The sequence below is a fragment of the Branchiostoma lanceolatum genome, chromosome 3 (genome assembly GCF_035083965.1).
Source record: "Branchiostoma lanceolatum isolate klBraLanc5 chromosome 3, klBraLanc5.hap2, whole genome shotgun sequence".
NCBI lineage: Eukaryota > Metazoa > Chordata > Leptocardii > Amphioxiformes > Branchiostomatidae > Branchiostoma > Branchiostoma lanceolatum.
The window spans coordinates 27573979-27595262 of record NC_089724.1 but is presented as its reverse complement, the minus strand read 5'-3'; the positions used below and the strand labels follow the sequence as shown (position 1 = coordinate 27595262).

The following is a 21284-nucleotide window of genomic DNA, read 5'->3' as shown; positions in this document are numbered from 1 at the left end:
CATGTTTTTGTAATGCAAAGCAATTTGAGACGGAAGCCAAACATAGGCAGCCCCCAGCGCAGCTAGCTGGCTTATCCACACATGACCTGTCTACATACCTGCGCGCCCACGTAACCGGTAACCAGTAAGGGGTTTCTTTGTTTAGTAACGACGTCTGGCCCGAAGCAACGGTCTGAGAAAGAGTCGCGCAGCATACGAGAACATCGCAGACTGTACCGACGTCGGCTACACTTAGAAACCGTCTACGTGTTTCAGCCCATTGGAGGAATAAGGCGATCTGGAGATCTTAAGCCACGGTTAGTAAGATTTGAAGGCTTCGCCAGGGTCATCCGTGCACGTTATAACTAACAGGAATGCTACCACGGTGTGAAACAAGATGACGACACGTCTCCTACACAACGCTGCCATTCTCTTGGTGTTTCTTACGGTAAGGTGCCTTATTTTCCTTCAGTACACGAACAATAAGGGCTATCTCGTGGCTTGATTACCACAGAATGATGCACAATCGGGTACGAAATGAACCGTATAATGTAAAGGTGCGACATGGCTGTTCCTCGGTGATCAGGATCAATCTGACCTTACGGATCATATTACAGGTACACTGTACAGTACCTGCCTAATTCGACGTGATTTTTTTGCTGTTCTTGCCTTCAGGCTTGTGTCACTTATTGCATGTCACGGCAAATCACATCGATCAGGAAGACGACCCAGATTTTTTTCTCGTTTTTGTCACTTCCAAAATGTGTAATAAATTCCACGGAGTATTTGGGGGGGGGGGGGGGTGTTAAGGGCAATATGGGCTACTGTACTGTACTGTGTCTGAGAAATAGAATGTCAACAGTTTTTGATGGACGGGATCATCAGGTAAATGATACGCCACTAATTGATTAGTACTAGTTCCCATCACACTTAGATGCCAATCACACATCATCACCTATTTAACAAGTAACAAGGGCCGTTATAAGCGGATTGCACATAACCGTAAACAAAGATGGCGACTTTCATATGATGATGAAAAACAGTATATCGTACGTATCTTCGGTTAAGCATGTATTATTATTTTGTTGGGGGGGGGGGGCTTTTGGCTCTAATTGGTTTATCAACACGTTTTTTTTTGCTCACAGCCCTCTAATCTGTTGAATCAACAGAGGCTCAATTCATCCTAATTAGTAAGAGGACGAAAAAGTCACCAGCTAGCGTAACGGAACTTGTACATGATTTCGCGATTTGCGCGATTTAGTATGAACGGGGTCATGGGCGTGGGCTTGATGAAACTTGCCCAAGCATAGAAGATGTGATCAAAAACGCGTTGATTTCACCATCCTCGTCCGCCAGACCCCCATGGAAAATTACAGACAGGAAAAAATGTGACCCACGCTTGGCATGTTTAACAAAGACCGTTGTTTTGTTTACAATGCCGTGTGAAGGGAAGTGTAACCCAACACTGTTGGGTAAAGCCGGGGGCTGTGTTGAGGGAAGGAAGGATAGAAACAGCAACTACAATCATAGGGTAGTCCCACTGTTGTGTTAGTGATTACAGTTTGGGAGTTGAATCTGACTCATTCACAGACCCAAGTATGTCTGCCTTGAGTCTGAGATGAGTCACAACGTGAAGCCAAAGTTTCAGACATTGCAACAGTTTGAAAAAAAATCTTCGACTCCTTTTAGCAAAGCCGTAGGATTTGCAGAAGGAAGGAAAGATGAACTAATGAATGAGTGAATGAATGAATGAATGGATGGATGATAAAAACAATACCACCCATGATAGGTTAACCCTGACTGTTGTGATAGCGACTTAAGGTCAACAGCTGATTCACATCCTGACTCATAATCAGCTGATATCAAAGAAACAGCAATATATGTTTCAGGCATAGTATTGAAGGAAATGACATAGCCCTTTTGTAACAATAGACAATTGTATATGTGTCCCCCAGGTCCTGTTGTCGGTGTGCCAAGCGCAATGTCCGGACGGACAGTACAAGCCTCTCGGCAAAGAGTGGTGCTGCAACAGCAGATGCCCACCAGGTGAGTCATCCAGCTTGTTTTCTGACGGATCACACGAAGGCATGATCCGATTTTGCTGGATTAGCATAATGTTATTCTTGGCTATATACGGACGTTTGCACATAAATAAATATAACCGTGAACAATCAGTGGATGTATGTATATCATTCATCCATAATTTTTTCGAGATCTTTATTTATTTATCTATCTATTATGATTATTCAACAAAGTGGAAGGTATGGCGGAACAGGTGTACCTTAGCAAACGTCACATTCTCAAGGCAGCCATACCGAAATCATAACACAGTAATACAACAATAATGAATACATATTGATTCAATACAAGTAACAGGTAAAGTAATTATACATAGAACTTACAAGATAAATCAGCTTAGCAACACATACTTACAAAAGTTAAACAATCACATCAGCACAAGAGTCTAATAAGGTAGCATGAGCATGCAGTAGGTTGAAATTAATGTTAATCTTAAGATTATCAAGAATTTAGAACGTCTGAGATCCGGATATGAATGTGAAAGGTCGCGTGAATCACTGGCAAGACTAGTACTTGTTTGGTCCTCCTGTTCCAATGTTCCGCTGGGTTAGGCCGTGGCGGCTACTTGTGCAAGCACTTGAACCGGTACGGTGACCTTGCATGCAGGATATTTACTAGGGCGGTGATCTTTGATTATTGTAGCGGCCTATAACGTGTTGTTTGTCGCGGATACACAGCTACCACGGCATCTGCCACGAATGTGAACATATGTAGCCCAAAACACAGCTATCGGTATACACGTATTTTCGTCTTTCTACTAGTTTCTAGCCCATTATGGCAAGAAAAAACCGATGCAATAGCCTAGGGTAGAGTGTTCACCTTGCATTTGGGAGTTTCAAACGTCGCCCGGGTCACAATACAAAGACTTTTAAAAATGGCACTTATCAGAAAGAGTATTGGACTTGAACACACTTCACTACCAGTAAACCAGCCCTTTTCCTGTGTGGCCCATTGGCTCTAGTAACGGAGATGGGCGCCGTCCCTATACTCCGAAATGTGTGAAAAATTCAACTTTCAACTTTCTGGGGTCGTGTGGCGCAACGGCAGAGCGTTCGGCTCAGAACCAGGTGGTCCCGGGTTCGAATCCTGTCATGTCACCGATCTTGTGCCCTTGGAAAAGGCAATTTACACGACTTTCCTCACTCCATCCAGGTGTAAATGCACCTGACTTCGTTTGGGGAAGGTCGTACTGAGGTCACCCGCTGGCGCCGAATGGCAGCCACCCAGACCCTTGCGACAGTTCCACAAAATGCAAGTGTGGATAAAATATGTATATGTTGTGTATTATGTGAGACCTGTAAACCCTGCATCAATTCAGCGCTAGAAAGGCTGCCATTGCGGGTAATTTCTGACCAATAAAAAACATTATTATTATCATTATCATTTCATGGCAGGAACACGGATTAAACAAGACTGCCCGAGAGACAGCCCTGACGAGGTGACGTGCGAACCCTGTGATCCCGGGTCCCCAGACCATGACAGCTGCAGGAGTGGTGGCAGCGCCCTTGTGGTGCAGCAGGTCTCCACACCGTCAGCACAGACAGACAACAACACCTCATCAGGTCCCACAGGGGGAGGTGAGTTGATAATCTAATCAGGTGTTAGAATTGACGATCGAAACATGTTGATTGGCTGAGTTCGTATGTTTGTTTGCTTGTTTGTTTGTTTAAACCTTTGTCTATTCATGATAAGCTCAAGTCGGCACGCAGGCCACTTTTCATTGAGGTCATGAGGGAAGAGGTAAGGGTCAGATACAATATAGTAGAGATACACAGTCATTTGAGTCTTTATTACATTACACTGAGTAGCGTCAACATGCACCCATCTCTACTTGTCTCCTACATGCCTGTATACAAAAAATATTATTTCGTATCTTCATTCCAATCTCCTACCACCGTTGCACTCTTATGCATCTTGCAGTATCTTAATGTGTTTGAAAGAGATACCAAACGTCGGTGAAGTTTAGACAATTAAGTAACAAGATACTCAGTACAAAAATGTTACTCAAGCTACTGGACAAGTTTGAAAACGGTCTGACGTTTCAGACATCATCTTATGCATCTTGCAGTGTCTTAATGTGTTTAAAAGAGATACCAAACGTCAGTGAAGGTTGGACACCCAGGTAACAAACAAGATACTCAGTACAAAAACGTTACTCAAGCTATTGGGCAGGTTTGAAAACGGTCAGACGTTTTAGACAGCATCCGCTGTCTTTTGTCAAACACCTGAATAAGTTTTGAAAACGTTCAGACAGTATCCACTGTCTTTCGTAAGTGGCTGATCAGTGAAATAACAAACGGTTTGTCCATCTCCAATTCTACAGAAGCAGAGCCTGCACCTAAGGTTCCACTGTGGATCATACTCGTAGCAGTGTTCGGGAGTTTCGGAAGCATGATACTCCTCGTGTTAGGCCCGGGACTGCTGATCCTTTGGATGTACAGGAAGAGACATCCTCCTCAACAGAACCAAAGTAAGTCATCTACAACAGTTGGTGTTTTAACATAACACCGACTGTGAGCACCTCTCATTACACACCTTTTTCAATCTTTCAATGCATTACTCGCTAAGTGCCTACAAGCTCAGGTTTATCCAAGATATAAAATACTCTTCGTAGACACACTGCACTGAAGCCACGGAGTTTGAAAAAATTATTGCGAAAGGGCAATAAAGCAATTAATGAATCAATAAGAACTTGATGTCGCTGATTTGTATATGGCACCTCTGTGATGATCATTCACAGCAGTACAATGTATTAATACATTTATATCATTACGAAGTAGCGAGAAGAAATCGAATCTATATTGTTTAGAATTCTTGTACTAATTTGACAATGTATAGACGTATCTGACTGTATACTATTATTTTTGTGACCTATACTTGTACATATATCCAGTGGGTATGTGTACTATAAAGGTCTTTATTCATTCAATAATCCAGTTCTGCTTTACCTTCTGGTACTAACGTTGTTGGTATAAACCTATTTGATCAAAAGTAATTTTTTTTTCCTTTTTCAAATACTTTTATTAAATCAATCGTCTCAAATTGCAATCACAAAACACTAGGTAACAACATCAGTTTGCGTATACAAGAATAATGTATACACATCATACTTAGCATATATCACAATTCATTATCTCACATATACATACATATGACCTTAGCTAAAAAAGCTATCGCTATGTGCATGGCCATGAAAAGTAATAATCTATTCAATTTTGATTTATAGATGGCGCTAGGCCAGAAAGTGGAGAAAGGCAGATGTTTCTGTACAGGAGCGCAGACGGAGCCGTGAGGATCAACCGGCCCCGAGCCGCACAGCCTGCCGAGGTGGAGATAGAAATGGAACGACTCAACACGGAAACAGAGAACCACACGTCAGCGGGAGAGGTAGGGAATATGCAATCTCAATACAATGACGGCTAGATGAGTGTAGTTGCAAACTAAACACCTACAAAGCACATTATTTTTGTATAATTTTGATCTGTCTTTATGAATTGTATATGATGTTTACAATTCAAAATTTGCTTCTTTTTCATTTGTATCCTTAGGATTTATGGTATAATTTTCATTTGTTCTTTCGTTAATTTTGCTTCGTTTTCATTATGTATAACTACTGTCTAGTTTCGAGGGGGGCCCACGAAAAGCCACATAGGCTTCTGTCCCCTCCCCCCTGCATGTTTTAATTTGCCCTGTTTATCTATGGTTTTACACATGCATGCAAACAATAAACAATAAACAAAAAAGCATCATATGATCCCTTCTATCCAAAGACAGCCTTCAAAAAAACCTCGGGAAGTTTGCTTGGCGAACCAAAACATGAAGATCTAATATTTTAGTTTTTTTCCTCAATTCTTTCAAGCTTTCAACCATCACCGTCAAAATGAAAAATATGCCCAATTAAGATGCATACAAGATGTATAAAGAGTGAACCGACCCCTCGTCGGAAATAATCTCCATCCATGGAAATGTATGACTGTTGGTTGACTGAAAGAAGAGTCAAACTTAACGTTTACTTCTAGTACTACGTGCCATTTGTTCTAAGCTCTTAACAGCTGCATTGATTTATGATAATGATTTTTATTGGTCAGAAATTACCCGTGCAATGGCAGCCTTTCTAGTGCTGAATTGGTGCAGGGTTTACAATCAAATAATACACATGGGCAACATACATTAGGGAAATAAAGCTTCTTTCTACCATCTCACCTGCCCACATTGAAACCATTTTATCAACCTTCCTACCCCTCAGGCTGCTAAAGACCACAGAAGACTTCCTGACGACGGCATCAGTACGGGAGCAGACGACAGCACCAGTGAAACCCTGTCTCACCTGTCACAGGAGAGCGGGGAGGTACAAACATCCAGCGATCTGGACGGGACAGACCCCAGGAGGAAGCTTAGAAGAGCATCACCAAGAGAAGCCAACGAGGTTCCAGGTAAACTTTCCTCAATAATCATCTTATACTTATTAAGACCTTTTGTTAGCTGGATATCTAAGCAGGCACACACAGGATAGATTCAACTTGACCCAAGCTGAACGATCACCAAAAAGTGCTTTGACCATAGGCATGCTCAATCTTTCACCCTGGTAAAACTGTATGTTTTCGAATTTCTCAAAGAAGCATTCTGTAGAATATCAAATAGACGAAAACAATAAGAAAAAATAATCGCAGGGCATAGGGATCCGCACATACAGTAAAATATTGTTAGTTGGGTATTTTGGCCATTCAATTACAAGCAACACACATGCTTAATTCAAACCCAAGCTGAGCTATTATGAAAATTTGAGTTAACCATTGTCAATTTCTCTTACTGGTAAAACGCTCCATTCTTCTCAAAAGAAAGCATTCGGATGAATATTGAATAGATTCAAGAGCATACGAGCCTTTGTAGACTACCAACACAATCATTCTTATCTAGACATCTCTACACCCCCTTTGTTGCTGTATGTCAAAACAAATTCCCAAATTTGTACAAAGTGTTAAAAAGTGGTGTGAAATGAAGTGGCCGAAGGCCTGTATACATCATTTTACATGGTTAGATTTGAGTGGGCATAACTATGAGTTCTATACAATCATAACTTTTCTCTGTTACTCTTTTTTTCAGTGAACGAAGAGACTACAGAGTACATTGTGAGTAACCTAGGTAACAGGTATCTCCGGCTTGCCAGGTGCCTTCCGGCGACCAGTGGGAACATCTTCTCAGTAACAGACATTGCTGAGCTCAGACACATATACACATTACATGGTAAGACTCACTATTCCGATTAATCTCACTCTGTTTCACAAGCTTCAAGTACCTGAAATTGCCATTTTCATTTATTGTAATTTCATGCTTTTGTATTATTATAAAAGAAACATATCTCTACGGGTATGGCTTTCTTTCTGATGACACATCATTTTTATTGCAGTCGGTTTCCATTGCACTTTGGTCGTTGTTGTGAGAAACTAAGTGCAATATAGAAATGATATGGCATCAGACAAAAAGCCAGACTTGTAGAGCCTGCTACTAGTGCTAGGGAGGCTAAACTCTAACCACAATATACCCTGAGCACAGTCCAGGCCTAGGCCAGAATATATAACAGGTTTATACTGGCAGGGTGTATACACAGCCATGCACTCTTGCCTGTTATGCCACTGGTCTATTAGATGTGAATATACACATGTTTTGACTTGTATCAAACTTTTTGATGACTTTAAAGATTTGGATCTTTCCAATTATATGATTTCAAACTATTGATTGATGAACACTAAAGACTTTTCTATACATTGTTATCATAGGACCAGCAGACGCGATTAGAGAAACAATAGACGTCTGGCAGAGGAAGAATGGGGACCAGGCAAACCTAGAGGGGCTTCTGATCGGTCTGTACACCTGTGAGATGAACGGGATTGTGGAGCACCTGTGCCAGCTAAACAATGGTGAGTGTCCCCAGGTCACCATCCTACCTTAACCAAAACAAATAGTGAGCGTTTCTGAACAAGGCACTGGAAACTCTATCTGTTCACCTCCACTCACTCACTTTGGTCGAGCTCCTGCTCGAACCAAGCTTGAAAGTGTCCTCCAATGTTGGAAATCATTCAGAAAGTTTCAATCTGTGAAACCGGAAGACACATGTCTATGGCTACTTTTTTTTTTTATAAATATGACTTAGCTTTAACATTCCCATAATAGAACAAACATGTACACACACGCACAAAAAATCATTGCATGAGAATCTTAAAACCACTAAACAATGCATAGATATGCTTTTGCAATATTTCTGCTTTGTAGAATCTATATGCGAAAGCCAATTAACATAGGAATTTTCAATGGTATCCATGTTGTTGTATCTACATGTATGATATGAAAATAATATACCTCTATATCGACTCGCATAATGACAACTGTTTTCTTTTCACAGTTCGCCTTCCAGACTGGTTCAGTTGATCAACAAAGCAGTCCATAGATGTACTGACAAGAACAGCAAACTATCAATATTTCGGAATTTAAAAATTGTACATTTGTGTGTCACTGATAATGATTGATATCAGGACAGCTTGAGAGAAATGCGCTTATCAGAGTAAATCCTAAGGGTGCTACACTAGAAAATGTTGCCAACATTTAGAATATGACTATAAGTACATGTAGAGCACTTTTCCAATGCTCTAGTATAATTCCTCTTAGCACAACCTTGGCATTTTCTGCACTGTTAAGTTTCATGTACTTGAATTCGCTGCCAAACAAAGAACCTGCAGAGAGCAAGTTAATGCAACACAAAGTATGGTAGAAGTATTTTTTTGTGAAATGTGCCATACACTGATAAAAGGTGACTAGCTTGAGAAAAATGTTTAACAGTGTATGCTGTCTTATGGAATTATATTGAACATATGCATACAGTGACTCTCACTCTTTATAATTGCTCTTCATTGATTGTCCTACACAACTTGTTTTGTCTAGAGTTTTTGTGGCATTTTTTCTGCATTGAGCTTTGCTAACTTGCTACCTGTTGAGAAATAATGTATGCAGTTAAGTGTCACATAAATTGACCAGCAAGACTTCTCTTCTGGTTATCACATATAATTTCATGTTTTCAACTTGTTTGAGCTTGACAATAAATATTATGCTGAAAACTTGTCATGCATTGCGGATCATTATTTCAAGTGTGGGCATTTATATGTCAGAATGTCAAGACCTGTGTTAGTCAAATGGAAAGATTTGCCTTCAAAAAATCCATGAATCAGTAATACAATTGTAATTATACTTCTAGCTAGTAGACACAGTACAGTAGCTATCATGACTTGTAGAGCATGAGCTCTGTACTTGGAGTAGACAAGTATGAACAGCGATTGGAAATGCTTGATCTCGCCAATCACATACTGCAAATGTTTGCAGTGGTTTAATGATCAAGGCTTTTGCAGTGACCTTTTCACCCCAAACTCAAAACCACAAATCCAACGGCTCAGCTTTGTAATCTAGACATACTGACATCACCGTACTGCAACTTCAAAAAGCACAATTTTATTCTAAATGTGTTTCATGAAGCACTACAAACAGAAAAGCTATAGAACAGGAAGCACTAAATACTTGTTGCAGACAGAAAGCAGACTCTGATATAGCTTATTTCTAGACAAACATTTGAGTTTGATATTACAATATTCTGTCAAATTTCGCACAAGAAAGGCTAGCAACAAAATGGAATACCAATTCATTTTGGTCCTTAGCAAGTCAACATATGTGATACAGTGTGAGAGGCTACTTTGCTTTCACCAACACACACTCCTTATAAGTTAGTCAGTGACAAACTTGAAAAACTGAGGCCAGGAAATATCTTGTAGATATACATCTGAGAACCTATCTCATCAAAATTACAAAGAAATGCCAAGTAACAAAACAATTGCAAATGGCTTGAGGCTATATTAAGTGGATACATATTTTTCTGGTTTCAAAAGTCAGGGGTAAAGTCTGGGAACATGTCATCTTCATCAAACACCCTGCTCTTCTTTGCCTTTGGCGGACAAAAGCGTCCCCTTTGATTGTTCTCGTGTCGTTTGTATGGTGCTCCCTTCTGATTGGTAGATACTTGGTTTGTCTGAGCACCTCTCGACTGCTGAGGGATGTGTCTTGCACCTGTAGACATGGAGCTTTGAGGAACCTGGCAAAATGAGAAAAGAAAGATTTTCACTGCATGGTTTTAAACGCGTCATCTTAAAGTGTCCAACTTCTTACTCTAATCTGTTTCACTAAATTCCTCTTAGCCATAAAAAATCTGGCCACAGTACAGTCGACCAAAACAAGACGGCAACATCTGGAGGAAAACAGTTTACGAAGTAGATCTACATGTACATGTAGGCAACAAAGTTGCGGGAGCATCTAAGGACTAAAACAAGATTTTGCATAATATATATGGCTCTCAAATATATCTTGTGGCTAAAGACTTAAAGACTATTCTGATTGTTATCAATGTTTGATATGTGGTGCATGATATCAGTAATTGCTGCCTGGCGCTCTTGTCTTGTTGCAGTTCAAATACAGTCAAAGCTATCAGAACGGTAATCAAGTTGAAAGATACCAAATGGAGGTTACATGTACATATAGGGGTGGTCAGGCTCACTTACACCTATAGTCATACTTCGTCTTACTGACAACCGAGGGGTTGCAGAAGGCAACTACTACATTTCAAATCTCTTTGCAACTCTTTAAGATCTGTGATGTTGTTGAGTTCTGAATTCTGCGCTTTCCCTGCTGCCCTACATATAGTTATGGCTCTTAAACATGACTTTGTAGCTTGTGGGTTTTTATAGACTAAAAGACTACCAAATCATTTGTAAAATACTAATTTTCCAACCTCATTAAAAGTCCGTACCTGTGATGTTGTCGAGTTCTGAAACTTGCGTTTTCCCTGCTGCCCTACATATAGTAATGGCTCTTAAACATGCTTTTGTAGCTTGTGGGGTTTCATGGACTAATAGACTATCAAAACATTTGTAAAATACTAATTATCAAACCTCATGAAAACTCCATTACCTGTGATGTTGTTGAGTACTGAAACCTGCGTTTTCCCTGCTGCCCTGTAGTGGCTGCTGTAGCTTGCCTGACTTGTGGAGTCAGACAGCTGTACAGGCCTGACTTCACCTGGAGGGGGTTGAACATGTCCTCCACCTCAAGCTATCAATGTGTTAACATTATTGCTTTGGTATAATATTCATAAACATATCTCAATCTACCAATGTGCTGACATTATTACCATGGTGCAATACTTTGGTAAACACATGCTGTACATTGCATTGTCGTTGAACAGGCTCAATACAGTATACTCAATACAGTTTCTAATTTTCTACCAGCCCATGCCAGATTGGTCATCATCATTTACATCATCATAAAGAGAAACACATTCTTTTAAGTTGAGGTAGCAACATTGAAAGCACACACTTGCCCATACTCAACTCAATATGTAATATATGAAATCAGCATAGAGAAACCGAGATGCACTGCCAGGTGGATTATATTGCACATCCATGGATTGAATCTTCTTGGCACACTGAAAGTTTCCACTTTAAAACTTAATTATAAAGATTCCCTTTGCGTGAGCTATAGAACTAACTCCCCAATGTCTAGATCTAGTGCAGGTATGTAGCCACAAAAAGGATCTTGAACCCTGCCTACTATTCAGTGTTTTTTTTAGCAATGCCAGGTACATTTTGCACCCACAGTATAGCACCAGAACAGTTAAATAGAACACTAAAAGCTTTCAATTTACCATACAAGAGGGCCTGCATGCTCTTTTCCGTAAAGCGAAATCAGCCTATCTTTATTTCCTGTAATTTGTAACACAGAATTTGTAGCGAGGTGACCACATTTTGTGTACCGGCAATCACCTTCCTTAATTCTAGCCTAACAGGTAGGGGGTTCTTCTGAATTCAGCATAATTTAGCGTTGTCAGGACCCCCCACCCCATGCAGACCCTCATACTAGAACTGAAAGACACCCCTTACCTGAGCTATGGAACTCTCAACAGTGTCCACAGCCTCCTGTGCAGGTGTCTCCGAGGGTGAGATGAAGTCACACGGCAGCAGCAGTTCCCCCACGGCCACAGATTTGATCAGCAGAGAGGTAGACTGGGAGGGGAGGAGGAGGAAGTGTGCCCTGGGGGAGGGGCGGGGAGGTTTCTGCTGATTCTGGCCTGGGGGAGGATCTCTTGTTGCCAGGACTGCCAGACCCTATAGCGGGTGTACAAAATGTAAGAATCATTCAGTGCATTTTACTCTTATAAAGCAATGTTTTTCCCCATAGTAAAGGCAACTTTTAGTCAGTATAATAAAGGGTACAATTTTGTTATATCATGACCACTGAATAGTATTTACTCTTTGATGAGATCTTTGATGAGATCAAGTGAAATTTTTACCTGTTAAAAGTCAACAAGTCAGTATCAGGTAAGGTAAGATTTTGTGATATCATGCACACTGACAAATCTTTAAACACAAAAGTAGTCAGAGACAGCTGACTTTGCCCCCTTTATGGTTAGTGCCCTCTGGCAGAACATATATAAACTGCAGTGGAGTAAAACATACACACACATACACACTCACAGACAGATAGACAAACACACACAAACCCATACACATACACACACACAAAGAAACAAAAAGCCCAAAGTAGTACTCTACTCTCTTGGGAGCGTTAAGAGAAAGGTGCTGCTTGCTAAAACTCATGTCTTTCAATTGGAAGGCATATTCAGGACCAAGGGCAGACCCAAAATATGAATACAAACAGACACTTAGGACATCCTGTAAGCATTGCATTAAGCTCAGTGCCTCACCTTTTCCTGTAGCAGGTGGCAGAGAGCATGGAAGTTTGTCTGGTTGGACTCCAGCTCCTCCCAGTCTAACTTCCAGCAGGAAGTGGCACTAACTACAAGGGGCTGTGAAAAAAAGAAGGAAAATCTGGGCATCTTGATAACATACTGAATTCTATACTAAGCCATATGGTGGAGTGGTCTGGTATACTCATAGTCATGTTCTCAATAGATTATTCGTTTTCATTTTGTAAATTCAATTTTTTGTATAATGTAGCAGACTATTTATCTATGGCTTAATAATTAGACTAACTGACAGTAGTAGCAGTATATATCTTAAACTTCCAACTTCTTTTCCCTTTCCATTACCATGGTACAACAACAACATCATCAAGTATGGATAGACAAAAGACAGCTGATATTCAAAGTGATAGCCCTATGATTCCATAAGCATTTAAAAATGAAAGCTTGAAAGCTCTCTTCAAATTTTAGTAAGTCTTAGTGATTATTGGTAAGTCTGAAAAAAGACAAAAAACTTACCATCCCGTAAACCTACAGACGGGTGCAAACAGAATAGGAAGACTTAGTAAATGGTTCACATAGAATGCAGAAGTATTTTGCTGTCATTACGGATGCTAGCAATCATTGGATATTGAACATCAGAGCAAGGCACAGGCAAAAGCACAAACTAGAAATCAAATGCTGGTAGGCCCCCTACTGATACTTGACCATACTGCATGCCTAGCATATGCATGTGGTGTCATGTAGAAAGTACATACTAACTAGCCTATTAGCTTACATCTTTACCTTGTTAATGATAACCCCCTTAAAGGCTTTACTAATTGCTAATTTATTAATTACCAATTTTCAAACAGCGCCAAGAACATCACCTGCAACAAAGTCTTTCCTGTACCAGTGTACAAAATCATTCAATACTTTTCTACATCACATCAGATCATCTGTACCATCCATATTTAAAACACTCATCAAAGACAGACTGAAAACGGACACAAAGAGGTCTATACAGAACTGGTAGTAATTTGAAATTGATGACTATGTAAATATGTATATATTGTGTAATGTAATGTATATTTCACAACTTCTAATGTAATGTGTATGTTACGTGTAATGACTCCAGGAAGAATAGTGAAGTTCAATTGTTTTTACTTCGCTAATAGAAGTCTTTTTTACAATAAATGATCAAAAGATATAAAGTGATTGTTCTCACCACAGATTCACATATGTTGGCAGTGTTGACTAGTTTGACAGCAGTGAGTTTGTACACGGGTGCAGCTGAGCCTGTGGTTCTGCTTTGGGCAGCAGAGGTGGAACCCTTGGTGTCTGGTGCCAAGGCCTAAGCAAGGATGAGATGATAAGACACTAAGTCTTGTACTTCCAAATTATTACTTTTAAACTTGACCTTTGTTCAACTTGTAGATTCTATACAATACAATCTGATTAATTTACTTCTGAATCAAAATTTACCTTTATCACAAAGTTGCTTCATTTCAAAACATTTAAAAGAGTTCATATTTTATACAAACTAGGATCTTGCAAATTTTGAACGTTGACTCATAATCATACATGCAAATTTTGACTTAATTTTAAAAATAATCTAATTCAAGTTAATGTCATGATAATCAGTGTGATAATAATGACTAACCCGCTAATAGTCATGCCTTTAAGTACCAGAGTTATCAACCATGCTTGCAAGGATTGATGTGTTCCAAAATTCATATTTTCCGAGAACCATTATTGATAGTAAAATGGAACTCATTATCATCAAGTGCTGTAGGAGCATCCTCACTAAATAGCTTTAAAGAACGGTTACAGTCAGATGTGCAAAGACTAGGCGTGACAGGCTGCTCAGTGTAATTCAACCAGCTGCTGCCGCGCCGCGTGCCTGCAAGGCTGGTGTTTCGACAAATGGCAGCTATATAGATACAGATAATCATTGTAAGTATTTTCTCATAAAATACGTACAAAGATGAGAGGCTGCAGCAGATGGGTGGGGTCCAGGATCCTCTCATTCAGGTCACATTTCAGGGTCAGAGCTCCAATACCTGTGTTGTGAAAAAAATCAATCGTTAAGTGTCAAAAACCAATATCGGGCATACTGATTCTAAAGCCATTAACTGGTCTCCATATGTTTTTCCTTACTGAACCTTTGTCTCAAGTACTACTGTAACGAATCAATCAAACTTTGAGGCTATGTGTTTTTGCCTGTCATTTTGTATAGTGACACTGCTTAGGCTACAGACAAATCTCTTAGCACAGCCCATCTTGGTTAAAGGCATCTGGAGCATTTTATGAGGCTTGAAACTTGAATAAAAAACTCTGATTTCTAGTCATTCCTACACATAGTAAGTTTCAATAAAACTATTAATACCATTACATATTAAAGGAGCAAAGATACGAAGTCCTTGTGTTGGTGAGAACTGAAAGAAAATCCAAGCCTAATAGACTGATTCTGACTGTCCCTCACAATTAGCGGTTCGACCAATGAGAGAGTGACTGCGTGTCCGTCAAATATTTGCATTTTTATGTTTTAATTTTGCACTTGTACGTTTCAACGGAGGTGGGCGGGGCTATGGTATCGGTCTATTTACACTAGGCGCATAAAACTAAAAGATCATGATGCTTATTTTTGTGCCGTTTTTGAGCACTTTTGATAAGAAAACAGTGGCATTAAATGTCAATTTCATAAAGATTACAGCAACTAGAATATTTCCAGTTTTCAAGCCTCATATAAAATGCTCTGGGTGCCTTTAAAACACAGAACCACAAAAATAAACAATCTGGGTGACATGTAATGTCTTATGGGTCTTATGGGCCTGATACCTTTTGTCAGTGACAAAAGAAAGTGGATGCATACATGTTAGCTGAAATTAAATGTCTGACAGTTTACATAATCTATCCAGTTGCTTGACTGTATATCTTGTGTAGTGTATCTTACTAATAACGGTGATGAAGGTTAGACATATCTAATCTTTTTTTAGTTTTGGTATAAAACCTTGTACTGACAGATCTTTCCTTAGTCACTGATGAAAGATAGTGGATGCTTTCTGAAAGGTCTGACTGCTTCAAAATTTTATCAAGTTGCTTGTCGAATGAGTAACTATTCTTGGCGTACCTTACCTATTATGTATCAACATTTAGTCTTATATAGTCTGAAAGAAAGATTGTAATCAAAATTTTTGCTACTGACCTGCCATGCCAGGCAGTGTTATGTGGAGATGTTCCCTGTCTGTCCCACTGTCACCTAGCCAGCCCTTCAGGAACTGATGCAGGCTCACCCCATCTGTAGCCATTTAGTGTACACAACAAAAACATTACCTCTGCATTCTTAAAAATAATTCAGATAGGATATCAAGCTGGAAGTCCTATGTTTTGGGAGAGCCATACCTCAGAACCATTAATTATAAAGATCTGACCACAATTTGATGAAACTGTTATAACCCAAAGTGTGATAGATTAAACAAATAAGTTCATATTTCCTAGTATTATATCTTTTAGTCTCTAATTCCAGAGCTAAATTGTGTACAATCATATATTCATGAGGCTGCAATGATGTCTATCAGTTATATGACTGTTAGTGCTACTAAACGTGTAGTACAATCCTAGCCTAAAGCCCACCATTGTCTAGATGTACAACATCCACCATCCCACAGTTCAGTCCACCTTCACCTATATATCGTACAAACCAAAACAAAAGATCTGCATCAAAATCACAACAAATGATTTTCCTATAAGAAACACACTATGTAATGATATTATTGTGAACATCACTATTAAGTACAGGTATTCAAATGTGAAGTCTATGTTTTCCTCAGTGTACACTGCTAGGATTCTGATATCTAGAGACTGCCGCTAAATGATATGTGACGAATGAATGCACAGATATTGGTATTGATAGTCATTTCGGATGGTGATGCAAAGCCGGTGGCCCCGTGTATGAGGGAGCTTCAGGCATTAGCCTCAAGCGTCAAACCTCTGCATGTAAAAGATCCCAACACACTTTATCAAGAAGAGTAGGGGTGGCCCAGTGTGCTAGGCCAAAAACGCAAGCCGTAGCGAAGCTGCATTGCGCTACCACTAGCTACTTCAAAGAGCATCATGCTTCACCTCTAATGAGGATGCCTTGAAACGAAACGAAAAAGAATTGAAAATGTGAGAAATCTGAGCCCATTTACCCCCAGTGGCAGCAGTGTTGCTGGGACTGTCCTCCATCAGATAGAGGTCTGAGGCTCCCAGGTCCTCGGGCTGGCTCATACACACCACCTGTACCTTCTGTAAGGAGACACAGAGGGAACACAAAAAGAAACTAGAGTTAAGTATTTGTGCTACATATACTTAAGGTTTTCTATGTTGGTTTAGCGATTACGGGGTCTTTGATAAATATGAATTAGTATTGAATTTTCTATTTAATTTGGGTTGAATGTGTGATAGTTGTGTGACGATTTGTTAGAAATAGAGAGAAAGCTAGCGACCCCAAAAAACACCCCTCCCAATGAAATGGTAAAGCAATCCTGCGACGTCACAAAATCAAAATCACCACACATGCCAATGGATCCAACAAAGGTTTTGCTACGCAAACCTGTAATAATGTAAGTCTACTTTAAAGTCAGAAGGTTGGTGGTGAAAGGATGCAAAGAAGAAGTGGTGAGTGAGATGACACTTTTGAAAATGAACATGGGGGCATTAGAGGTGGTCTAAAAATACGTTGAAGTCAACTATAATCACTGTACATAGCAAAAGACTGTCTGAACACAGTAAAGGTCTTTGAATGGAGTAAAAGTAACAGACCTTCAGTACATCCATGTCGAGTACAGAGCATGCCTTCTCCACTTCCTTGTTTACAATGTTGCTGGGACGACAGGTTATCACCATCAACTCAAGCTAAGGATTTGAAAGAAAAACAGGATGGCACATTTCAGTTTTTTTACAAAGCTTTAAGGTTGAGCAATTTTGTAAAACCTGTGAATTCCATGTGCCTCATTATGAAGGATACTGTGCAGGCAGCAGTTTTGTCAGTACAAATGTGTGACTGTGTATCTGATGTACTTTAAGCCAGAATATTGCACTTTTTCAAAAAGGCCAATTTACCTTTACAAAATATACTACAGTTCCAGAAGCAAAGGGGCTACGAAGTCTAACTATCTTATTATAAAAATATCTAATCACACCCTATAATGATAATTTTAAAAATCATTCAATTTCATACATGTGTGCCTATAGTTGAGCTATACCAGTTGACAACAAACACACGCACAAGCTGTGAAAAAAAATATTTCAAGATGGCCAGTAATCTTCCACTATGGGAAAAGCACAATTTGAAAAAAAAATGTATTAGACAAAGACCCACAAAGTTTGCTTTAAGCCAACAATATAAAGTAAGAATTTCAGAAACAAAGTGACCTGTTTGTACAGATGTTGCTGCCTTTTGAACTGTGCCATGGCATCCTGTAGTCCCTGCCCCAGACACCCTGCAGTCTTTCCTCCAACAAGCCCCTCCCTTTGGAAGCTCCTGAGCTCCTGAAGGGCACTGTGAATCTTAGAGAGGTTTCCTCTCACAGCTTGCAATGGGAGAAGTGCCTATGTAGGGAGATGATTAGGGGTTAATAGCCAGCTGCTTCACTCACTCTGTGGTTTATTCATGGTTATTGGTTAGTGCTTTTGATAATCTTCGACAAACAGGTGCATCTACTGTACAATGGGAGTACCAGGATGGGTTGGATGTCTGCATATGGTGTTTTGCTTTTTTCAAACTTGAATAATCTAATCATTCATTATATTTTTGTCTTTTTTTTCCCTGTTGCGCCATACTTTTTCTCAAAAATTGAAAAAAATGTGAGAACCAACCAATTAAATTGGTGTGGCCTAACTGTAAAATGTCCAACCACCTCATTGCCAGTTACTCACCTGCCACATTCCCAAATGAATGTGGTGCAAGGATAATTAGACCAAATTAATAAATCAGACTTTTAAAGAAAAGAGCAGCACTTCATTTTGCTGACGTTGAATAATAATCAACAGCACCCGTTGTTCATTCTATAACATACCAAAGTCACTGTTAGAATTTCAATCATCATCTAGTAACCAAGCTTAAAATGCATTGAGTCAACCGCTGTTAAATGGGATCTAAAAGCTGTGATTAAGGTAGGACACTCAGACTTAAGGAGCCTAAATTGATTTCCAGGGAAAACTGCCAGTGGTTCCAGGATGAATCAAGGAGATTCTGTCAGGTTCTGGGAAGAACCAAGTAAGTCTGTCAAGTCCCTGGAAACACAGGAACTCAGGTATATGTATTTACTAAGAGGATCATATCCATATCTGAAGTGGTGTTAGAGCCCTTGCTACACTGTACAGTACTTAGTACACAGTAATATTGAGTCAGCTAGGACAAGTTTCCTGGAAAAAGCTTAAAAGCATGATTGGTAAAGATCATCTGCTATATGATAGTTCATAGAATGCATTATCCAGCATGTGCTTAGTTTTTGATGTCCAAAAACTTTCTTAAAACCTGGCTCAGTAGATCTATAGATGTGTACGTCCATGCAACCATATGCCACAAGGTTTGCCATCTAGACATAAAATCTGATACTATATAGTGATAGCAAGGAAAAACAATTAAATTCCTTGGATTAACTTGCATAATTATTATTTTCTATTTCAGTTTGACCACCTGTTTCATCAATTTCTTGCACAAAATCTGATTAAAATCAAATCAAATTTGTCTGGACTAACATTGAGGAAAACAGTATGGCAGACACAAAAAATCAGGTCTTCTTAGCATTTTATATAAAACATGGCAAAACTGAATGCTCTTACTTCTGGGTAGGTTCCAATGGCAAACAAGCCAAAGAAGGGGATCCTTGGAGGGCCTGTGATGTTTGCTGCCAGTGCCAAGATGTTCTGTAGTGCCTGCTGGACCTGACAGCATGTGTCACTACCAAAGGGAGGGCTGAAGTCAACCAGGACTACATGGGCTGGTATGGAAAAGGGCAGAAAAAATGCAAAACAGGTTATAAACATTAGAGATTATCATTCTATTATGGTTTTTCTTCTATCTGTTCATGATTTGTCAAGGCAATTTTTAAGGGCTCCCTTGGAAATCAGTTACTTTGTTATTTGAAGGGACCACCACCCTAAAGGTTAATAGATAAATAGATAAAAAGACCTTGAAAGGTTCTCTTGTCATACTAAGTTCTTTGAAAGTAACCAATACAAGTTGTACAAAGGTGCTACTTTCCCTCTTACAGCACTTTTCATTCAACTCAAGACTTTTGACCATCAGGGCTCGAAATTCATTTTTTGGAAATACTATAGGTGCACCGGTGCACCAAACCAAAAAGAAAATTAGGTGCACAGAAAGAATATTGGGTGCACCACATAAAATAAATTTGAATGTGAGCAAAACATAATTAAAAAGTTTAATGCTCTTAAGAGCTTCAATCTGTAATTCTATATATAGCTAACCTTGAAATTTCAAACAAGTGATAAACAAATAAAGTACAACAAAAAGTTATTTTGCTATTTCTGATACTTACATTTCAAGAATATTCTGTATGCTTAGTGTACAATAGTGCCTTTACCCTGTAGCCTACAAAAATATCTAGGTGCACTGGTGCACCCACAGTCAAAAATTAGGTGCACAGCTCCAATTTAGGGTGCACACAGGTGCACATGCACCCACTATTTCGAGCACTTTAAAATGTAAGACTTTTAAGAACGTGTAGGAGTTTTCTAAGTGCGACGTGCGTCGCACCTTGTAGCCTCTAAGTCTATGTAACCAACCAAGTAAGTAAGACTTTTACTGAGCGGGGGAGGGGGGTGGATTACAAGAAGTTCATAAGTTTTTGTGACCTTAACTGGGCTTAAGACAATAAGTATAGCAAATTTCGTGGGGGCAACTACTAGTACAAGCTTCAAAACAGAAATAAAGAATAAGAATATGATCTCCATTTTTCATGGAGGTAGTTAACATTACAAGAGAAATCGTCAGATACCTGGCTGTCTGGCAAACTGGTTTCTTGTCAACTGCTGCTTGTTCATGGCTGGAAATTACCTCAATCAAACTGTTCTGGAAGAAAGCCTGCATTATTATGTTATTCAACTCGTGAAACATTAGTTCGGAGGGCCATGAACAGCCTTGACTATCTAAACTCTAAAGTTAGAATGATTTTTATGGCAACTAGGTGCTTCTTATATATTTACAACACCTTCTACGTTGAGGAAATCGCTACGTTGTCAATGCAGTGGTCAGGTTATCATGTTGACTCAAATTTAGAAGCTGTGATAATCATAATTTTTCAAATTAGGCCAACTGCATGCAGCCGATGATGTGAAAAAATATAGCCTTTGACGGTATATGAGCAAGTGTAAGTAGCATGAAAACATTCAGAAATGTATCCCCATGACAAATTATCATTGTAACACAACTTTGTTGATACAG

At 39.4% G+C, this 21284-nt stretch overlaps 3 protein-coding genes across 3 annotated transcripts; 2 read left to right on the top strand and 1 right to left on the bottom strand.

Annotated features, from left to right (window-relative positions):
• LOC136429335 (uncharacterized) lies at nt 1–5496 on the top strand. Its single transcript, XM_066419189.1, has 5 exons — nt 1–427; nt 1935–2025; nt 3453–3635; nt 4382–4528; nt 5285–5496. Exons 1-5 carry the CDS (start codon nt 377–379, stop codon nt 5479–5481), a joined length of 669 nt encoding a protein of 222 aa, XP_066275286.1. The 5' UTR covers nt 1–376; the 3' UTR covers nt 5482–5496.
• On the top strand, nt 5482–9170 carry LOC136429500 (uncharacterized). Its single transcript, XM_066419332.1, has 5 exons — nt 5482–5487; nt 6305–6491; nt 7162–7302; nt 7836–7976; nt 8459–9170. The coding sequence occupies exons 1-5, from the start codon at nt 5482–5484 to the stop codon at nt 8482–8484; spliced, it is 501 nt and encodes a 166-aa protein (XP_066275429.1). The 3' UTR covers nt 8485–9170.
• An 809-nt stretch (nt 9171–9979) lies between these two features.
• On the bottom strand, nt 9980–20926 carry LOC136429499 (meiosis 1 arrest protein-like). Its single transcript, XM_066419331.1, has 14 exons — nt 20839–20926; nt 19661–19818; nt 18248–18424; nt 17636–17728; nt 17023–17119; nt 16466–16516; nt 16038–16130; nt 14813–14892; nt 14058–14183; nt 13370–13381; nt 12854–12955; nt 12030–12254; nt 11062–11202; nt 9980–10189 (listed from the first exon to the last, which is right to left on the bottom strand). Exons 1-14 carry the CDS (start codon nt 20882–20884, stop codon nt 9980–9982), a joined length of 1611 nt encoding a protein of 536 aa, XP_066275428.1. The 5' UTR covers nt 20885–20926.
• Nucleotides 20927–21284: the final 358 nt, after the last annotated feature.